General features: G+C 38.1%; 1 protein-coding gene across 1 annotated transcript in view; it reads left to right on the top strand.

The window, feature by feature from the left end:
- Nucleotides 1–8619, top strand: part of LOC107571466 (unconventional myosin-Ig-like) — a 37062-nt gene that overhangs the window by 8855 nt on the left and 19588 nt on the right. Inside the window, exons 9-12 of the mRNA XM_016257791.1 lie at nucleotides 1642–1787; nucleotides 1907–2021; nucleotides 2111–2281; nucleotides 2553–2623. Of these exons, the coding sequence (XP_016113277.1) occupies nucleotides 1642–1787; nucleotides 1907–2021; nucleotides 2111–2281; nucleotides 2553–2623 (503 nt within the window). The remainder of the gene's footprint in view (nucleotides 1–1641; nucleotides 1788–1906; nucleotides 2022–2110; nucleotides 2282–2552; nucleotides 2624–8619) is intronic.

Genomic DNA, 8619 nt, shown 5'->3' with positions numbered 1-8619 from the left:
GAGGGGAGCACTGCTCGAGACAGCATTTACACAGGAAGGTTCTCGTAATGCCACCTATGCCTCCCGCTCGATGCCTCAGCAAGAGGGGATATCCTGGTGATTGGGAAACCCCTCAGGGCAACCCAGATACGGTAGACCAGTCAGGGTAGCATGAAAGCGTAACCCCAGCCCGGACGTCCAGGAATTTTTGCAGTGACGCGCCGGGGGCCTGATGATCACGAAGGCTCCCGCAGAAGCCTGTGTTATGGCTGCATGATCCAGAAAGTATGAAGCCGAAAACCGGCTTACTTACCGTCTGGACATATATCGATGAGTGAAATAAGCACTGCAAGTCGAGCACCCGGTTTCTGAACCCAGCAGAGGGGGTGCCCATCGAGGACCTACCCTAGAAAGGGACAGAAACACACAGGTCCCGGGAAACACTGCAAAGAAACTAGCAGAAGGGTTTACTTTACACACAGCCACCAGTCTCATTAGATACACATATATATTCATATATACATATATTAGACATGGATCATACTCACCCACCATGGTTCCCGCGTCGGAGCTCTGTCCGGAGAAGCCTCTAGACCGGACCATCAGTAAGATGGTCACTATGAAGCCATAGAACCAACCAAACCTAATAGGTCCAGTATAGGAGACTATAATGCAGGAAATTTCCCACCTAACCTCGGTCAGGTGGAGAGATGGTGGTTACAGGGGAATTTAGGAAGGTGAAGATAAGGGCGGATGTAAGACCCACGAAGGAAATTAGTAGATACTGAGGTATCACTCTGTTCCGTGCCTCAGCAGCGGCGGGTCCTGGATCGCGGGAAGCAGATGGCTGCCCCTCTTTCCTCGAAAAGAGAGACAAACGAGAGCGGAGCTTTTTTCCTTGGAAAAAACGCTCGCAGTGCACGCCGATTGCCCCCTCGGAGACATTGCGTGCGTGCTCTTTGCCCAAACAAAACAACGCATAGATCGTGTGTGTCATCAGATGTTAAACAACGTCAACATGGATGCACACATCCTTAAATGCTTTGCTAGTGCTCGCCATAATGAGATAAATAGAGATGGCTCTTACCACAGAAATGCATGCTTCAAACAAAACAGTCAGTGAAGACGAAGAAGAGAATGATGTGTAGCTCCCGGCGCCTATTTATACTATAGTCGCACCGGTAGTGACGTCATGGCTGTCGCCGGCCAACAAGTTGGTATTTTTTTTCAATGTCTCCTTCAGACACGGGTCACGATGAGGCATTCCCCATAGCGACCCCTGGAGGACGCAGTTCGAAGTTCCCATGGAAGGGAACATCTAATTTTCTTTCATCCTTTAAAATATACCAGTTCAATGTGATATGTAAGCCGCTCTTCATTTGAAAGACTATATACTGCAGAAACAGCTCATTAGGAAACTTTGTGATATCAAAGGGATGAATACATTTACACAAACACCCACATTACATCAATAATGTCAGTTAGGTGTCGGGGGAGTGTGGAAAATGTACAATTTCGAACAGTTTTTTGGTGCAAAGTGAACTTAAGGGAAGAAATTAAATGATAAATGTTGGTATGACCACTTTAAATATGTCTTTGCTGTATTATATGTTCATATGAGATGTTTAGTTGTTTTCATTAAGGCACGGCTTTCATTTTTAGGCTTTATATGAGAGATTATTTGCGTGGATAGTGGGTCGTATCAATAGTGTGATTGAAGTGAAGGACTACAATCCCGCCCTGCATGGCAAAAACACTGTTATAGGTGTACTGGACATCTATGGCTTTGAGATCTTTGACAACAACAGGTCAGTGTCATTTATGAATTGAGTAGTAATTGTTTGGCATTAATAAGTCTTCAAATACATGGGACTTTTTTTGACTGGTTTTAGTGGTTGGTTCTTTCTTACCCATTTCATGTCTGCAGCTTTGAGCAGTTTTGCATTAACTACTGCAACGAGAAGCTACAGCAGCTCTTCATTGAGCTTATTCTACGGCAGGAGCAAGACGAGTACCAGAGAGAGGGTATCACATGGCAACATGTGAGCATAATACACAAAAATAATCCATACTGAACCTGAAATAAAAATCCATGCACCTTTTCTCTAAATTGGACTTCTCTTTCTTTTAGATCGAATACTTTAACAATCAGATCATAGTGGATTTAGTGGAGCAGCCTCATAAGGGGATCATCTCCATCCTGGATGAAGCCTGTCTCACTGCAGGGAAAGTCACAGATACTGTCTGCCTGGACAGCATGAACAAAAAGCTGGGCCAGCACCCTCACTACACCTCCCGGAAAGTAAGCACTCAGAAGAGAAACCATTCCTTCTTGCCTCAGCAATCCTCCGATCACATAAGCGGACATTTTTAGGCCTGCCATGAATTATGGAACAAAACTGCAACTTCTTTTGACCAGACTTGTAGTGGGCTGACTTCAGTTTAGCAGTAGGGTCAGAAGGAGGCAGTATTCTTTCACATTACATGCACACAGAAACAAAAATGTTCAGTCTGATACCCGTTGAAGTCATCACTGCTGAAACTCAGACGTTTTTTTTTTTCTTTTCTCTCAGCTCTGTCCTGCCGACAAGACCATGGAGTTCAATAGAGATTTCCGTATCCGACACTACGCAGGAGACGTTACGTGAGTGTTTCAAAGTCCTTCGTTTGATGAGTGAAAAAGAAAAATTATTTCTGAAACAATCTGAGATTAACGTTATTGTACCACCGTGATCTGCCATTCGGTTCTTAAAAACAAAATGACACATTTAAAACAACAAACAAAAAATATAACTTTCAAAATGACAGAAACAAACAGTAGTAAATAATTAAGGACTTGATTTAATTGGATCACCCGGCCACAAGGCATACATAAATTGAGAGGAAAAAAAAAATTTAAATAAATAAATTCCTACATTTTAACATTTTGCTGATTATTGTTTTCTTTAGAATAGAATGCACTGATAAATCATTCACAATAATGCTACATTCATGTCAGAATTTTAAAAAATTTGTGTACAGTTGAATGCTATCAGAGATATTTTATTCAGATTACCTTGAAATTTACATTTTATTCAAATTAAATTTACTACTCATTTATAAAAAAAAGAAAAGAAAAAAAAGTGCTTGCCAAAAAAAATGATCCTAAGTTCCATGGATCCTATGTTAAAAGTGAGGAACAAATCAGGATTTATTAATCCAGAAACTGAAGTTCTTATGCATAAAGCAAATAAAGAGCATGTGTACAGTAATTAGATTAATTCAAAGTTACTTATGCAAATGTAAAGATAAATAGGCAGTCATAAAAGGCATTACAGGTTTTGTTTTTATTTGCTTTGGTGCTATTTTCACAAGGTGTATATTTTCAAAACTCTTAGTACAAAAATAAAAACTGATCACAATTGTAACATCGCTAGTCATTATTTAAAAACTGATCGCATGCTTTCATTACAATTATACATTTTATATTATAAATCATATATTTACAGTTTTCCATCAGCATAATCAATGTTTCAAAATATAAGATTATTGTAATATATATTGAGAACATTTGATTTAATCACCAAAACACAACAGTATGATTTTCTTTCAATTTAGTACTTTTAACAATCAGTTCATTCAAGAGCAAACAATGCAAGATACACGTTTCAAACCACCTTTTTTGCTGAAATAATTACAGTAATACAGGCAATAATTGTCACGTTAGAAAATACACTTACGTTACCTAACTTGCATAACTCAAATAAAATCCATCATGTTTGTAAAATTATTTATCAAAAGGTGTATGGAGGTATGACGTGGCCATAAGGTTTTGTGCTAGAAAAGAGTTTACTGTCAATGCAGTAAATGTCCTCACTGTGCCATATGACTGAATCTATACTGTAACTGAACTTTTCAGATGGAAGGTGAGTTATGTGTGCAGACTTTACCATGGTATATTCCTCTACATACAGTGTCATGTGGCATAATGTAATGTAAAATGCTGTATTTAATGCCATCTGTCTCCCTTCTTCTGACACATCTCTGATCAGTTCCTCTCCCTTGTATCCTGCAGTATGTTCACAAATGGCAAAACACACAGTTTTACATATAAGACGTCCTCAAAGAGAGGTTTTGGGTGATTTTGTCTGGTTTTGCCCAGACAAAATATTTGAATTTGTCCCCAAAATATGGTTAAGTAGGTACACACACACACTTATAAAATAGTGGTTATCATCTAAGATAAATTACTTATAGTGAAAAAATAATTCATTACATTTGGTTATCCCTAAATTGCAAACAAGTTCTATAGAAACTGTATCTACTGAATCTATATTTATACATATCTATAGATGCACCAAACGATTCACTGATTAACCATTAAAATGAGTTAGATTAAATACTAGACAAATGTATTAAACTGAATGAGAAGACAAATGAAAAGTCTGATATGAAGAGTTTTATGAAAGGCAGTTACTGTGACTTAAACATTTATATACTGTAGATGAAACACTTGTTTTGTGTAGTTAAAAATATACTTTGTGATTGTGTGTATTGTACTAAGACAATTGAAAATATGCTGAAATGTTTGCAAAAATGTCCACTTTTGATGATCTGTTGTGATATTAGTACTAAGAGTTCTGAAAATTTAACAGTTGCTTGTGAAAATAGAACCAAAGTGAATAAAAAATATCAAACAAGTTCTATAGAAACTGTATCTACTGAATCTATATTTATACATATCTATAGATGCACCAAACGATTCACTGATTAACCATTAAAATGAGTTAGATGAAATACTAGACAAATGTATTAAACTGAATGAGAAGACAAATTAAAAGTCTGATATTAAGAGTTTTATGAAAGGCAGTTACTGTGAATTAAACATTTATATACTGTAGATGAAACACTTGTTTTGTGTAGTGAAAAATATACTTTGTGATTGTGTGTATTGTAAGACAATTGAAAATATGCTGAAATGTTTGCAAAAATGTCCATGATGATCTGTTGTGATATTAGTACTAAGAGTTCTGAAAATGTAACAGTTGCTTGTGAAAATAGAACCAAAGTGAATAAAAAATAGGTGTCAGTGATGGAGGAAGGTCTCGCTAAATATATAACCCCCCCCAAACCATGACCTATTTTCCTCACTCTCTGTCTCTCGCTTCCCCTCTCTCTCTCTTACTTTCTTTTTTCCCCTACTTCCATTGTGTCTTTCCTTGTATGTAGTCTAATTCTTGGCTATGTTCAGAATAGCATATTACCATACTGTACTAGCCTTACTCTTTCTGCAGCACATTGCAGTTGTCACGATCACCTGCTGGAGGGCACTCTATCCCAAACTTTTGCCATTCTATCAAGGACTTCAGAATCAGAATCAGAATCAGAATGAGCTTTATTGCCAGGTATGTTTACACATACGAGGAATTTGTTTTCGTGACAGAAGCTTCCACAGTGTAACAGAATGACAGTGACAGAACAAAAAACACAGATAATAAAAATAAAAATAGAACAAGTAAATAAGGAATAAAAATATATAAATTGACAATTGTGTGTGCAGGTATATGACAATAGACAGTTGTTGTTGTTGTTTTTTTTATGTACAGGTACTGTATATTATGTGCAAATTTGAGGTGTAGGCTGAGTATGAGTGTTAGATAAATAAGTGTATGAGTGAATACATAGTGTGTGTTCCACGGTTATTGTCAAGTGTTCATGAGATGGATGGCCTGAGGGAAGAAACCGTTCCTGTGTCTGGTCGTTCTGGTGCTCAGAGCTCTGTAGCGTCGACCAGATGGCAACAATTCAAAGAGGGAGTGTGCTGGATGTGAAGGGTCCAGAGTGATTCTGCCAGCCCTTTTGCTCACTCTGGATAAGTACAGTTCTTGGAGAGAAGGGAGGATTGTACCAATGATTCGCTCAGCAGTCCGGACTACCCTCTGTAGTCTTCTGAGGTCAGATTTGGTAGCTGAGCTGAACCAGACAGTTATTGAAGTGCAGAGGACAGATTCAATGATGGCGGAGTAGAACTGTTTCAGCAGCTCTTCATGCCCCATAATCCTCTGCCCGGTCTCATCAGCACTCATTGTTTGCACCTGTGTCTCATTAGCATGGTTAGCTCACCCTATATAAGCCTGTTTGTCATTCATTCTCAGGTCTTGAAAGTGTCATTACTGCAATTCTAAGCCTTGTGTCCTGGTTCTCCTGTGTCTTTGCTCCTGGTATTGTTATTCTGCCTGTTTTCTGGGTTACTCTGTTTGCCTCATGGGTTTTGATTGGTTGTGTGTGTATGACCTTTGCCTGCCTTTGGATAATGTTTGTGGATTATCCCTTCAATAAACTAGTGCATTTGGATCATCTACTTTCATGTCACCGTGTAGTTTATGACCGCTGTGTTTTTTTCTGAAGCACAAAAGAAGATAACAAAATGGTGCTTTGCGGTAGTGATGAAAATTCCGATTCATTTCCGCGAACTGATGGGTTTTGATTGGTTGTGTGTGTATGACCTTTGCCTGCCTTTGGATAATGTTTGTGGATTATCCCTTCAATAAACTAGTGCATTTGGATCATCTACTTTCATGTCACCTTGTAGTTTATGACCGCTGTGTTTTTTTCTGAAGCACAAAAGAAGATAACAAAATGGTACTTTGCGGTAGTGATGCAAAGTCCGATTCATTTCCGCGAACTGGTTATTTTCGAACAGATCGACTCGTTGAGCAGGTTCAAAAAGCAGATTCATCGGTTCCTGACGTCATCAAGCAATAACGTCTCTTCCCATTTCTTTTCTAACAACTCAGTGCCATGTTGTATCAATGAAAAATTCAAATAAGTAATTTGTGTCAACGCATATTGAAACATTCAAAAATAAAGTTATTTGTATGAAAGCATATTGCTGATTATTGCCATATAATTCACTTAAGTTAATGGAGTTTGTGGTCACAGTTTCATTCGCGGATCCTCAGATACGACTGACTGAGTGATATTGGCAAGCCTACAGCTTGGATAAGATTCCTAAAAGTTTCGCACCTACAGCACACATTACAGACATTGATGCACAAACGCGGATATGTTCTACATGTCTACAGTATAAAGAATGAATAAACCAGTCTTATAAACTCCTTGATTTTGCTTAACTTTAAATATAAAATGTCACTGAAACCGAACATTTTTGAAAACTCCTGCCAGGGTGAAGATTTTCAAAAACTCTGGTTGCAGTGTTATCGTGTAGACAGCGAAACCGGAGATTTTGGCTTGTGACGTCGGAGCCTGCGCTGTTATCTCCGCCTACTGGAAACTTTTTCAGGCTTCTGATTGGCCAACATGGCTTTACGGTTGAGATTATATCGCCACCTGTTGGTTTGGCATGCTCTTGACAGTGTTTCATAGCATGCTTTTGCGTTTTCATGTGGACGGAGATTTTTTTTTTAATGGAAGAAGGAAAAACTAGGAAAAAATACCCGTGTACGTGTGGAAATGGCCTGAGAGAGTTAGTCTAAAGTGGCCACAATTTAACCAAAATGAAGGAACAAATTAGTAAAATTTGAACTAAAACAAGAGAACATATTGGTGCAAGATGGCCACAATTGAACTAAAACTAAGGGAACTTATTAGTGCAATATGGTCACAATTTAACTAAAACGAGGGAGAGAATTTGTGCAGTGTGGCCATGATTTAACTAAAACTAAGGGAACTAATTAGTGCAACATGGCCACAATTTAACAAAAATAAGTGAACAAATCAGTTCAACATGTCGATTGAACTAAATTGAGGGAAGTGATTAATGCAAAACGAAGGAACAAATTAGTAAAATGTGGCAATGATTTAACTAAAACAAGGAAACTCATTAGTGAAATGTGGCTATTGAACTTAAAAGAGGAAATTAATTAGTGCAACGCGACCATGATTGAACTGAAAAGGCCAAAAATTGACAAATTGAGTGTTTTCGCTGGAAGGTCCAGTTATCCCTTACCAAAGAGTAGTATACTTCAAGTTTATTTTAGTAAGTATACTTAAGTATATTTTTAGTATACTTTATGTAGTAAGTATACAGATATCAGTGTACTAGTAGTATACTTGTAAGTGTACTATTTCAATACTCCTTGGGACTAAATTGGCCCACTTTCTAGTATATAAAAGTATACTTTTAAGTATGCTTTACATTTACATTTACATTTAGTCATTTAGCAGACGCTTTTATCCAAAGCGACTTACAATTGGGGGATACATAAAGTGATTCTTCTTAAAGAGGCAAACAGACACAAGAAGTGGTTGTAATACCAAGTTCTTAGACATTGTTCAAATAAGTACAAGCTAGAAAGAGAAGGAATAAATAAAGAATAAAAAAAAAAAATTTTTTATGATGAAGTCAAGTAGCTTCGAAAGAGATGAGTTTTCAGCTGTCGCTTGAAAATTGTCAGGGATTCAGCATTCCGGATAGGGGTGGGAAGATCGTTCCACCAGCCAGGAGTGGTGAACGAGAATGTTCTGGAAAGTGATTTTGAGCCTCTCTGTGATGGCACCACGAGGCGTCGCTCACTAGCGGATCTCAGACTTCTGAAAGGGATGTAAATTCGTAGTAGTGAGTGGAAGTAGGCGGGTGCTGAGCCTGTAGCTGTTCTATATGCAAGCATCAGTGTCTTGAACTTGATTCGAGCCGCAACC

The sequence above is a fragment of the Sinocyclocheilus grahami genome, unplaced genomic scaffold (assembly GCF_001515645.1).
Source record: "Sinocyclocheilus grahami isolate Dianchi unplaced genomic scaffold, SAMN03320097.WGS_v1.1 scaffold1597.1, whole genome shotgun sequence".
Lineage (NCBI taxonomy): Eukaryota > Metazoa > Chordata > Actinopteri > Cypriniformes > Cyprinidae > Sinocyclocheilus > Sinocyclocheilus grahami.
This window is presented reverse-complemented; position numbering and strand designations above follow the sequence as displayed.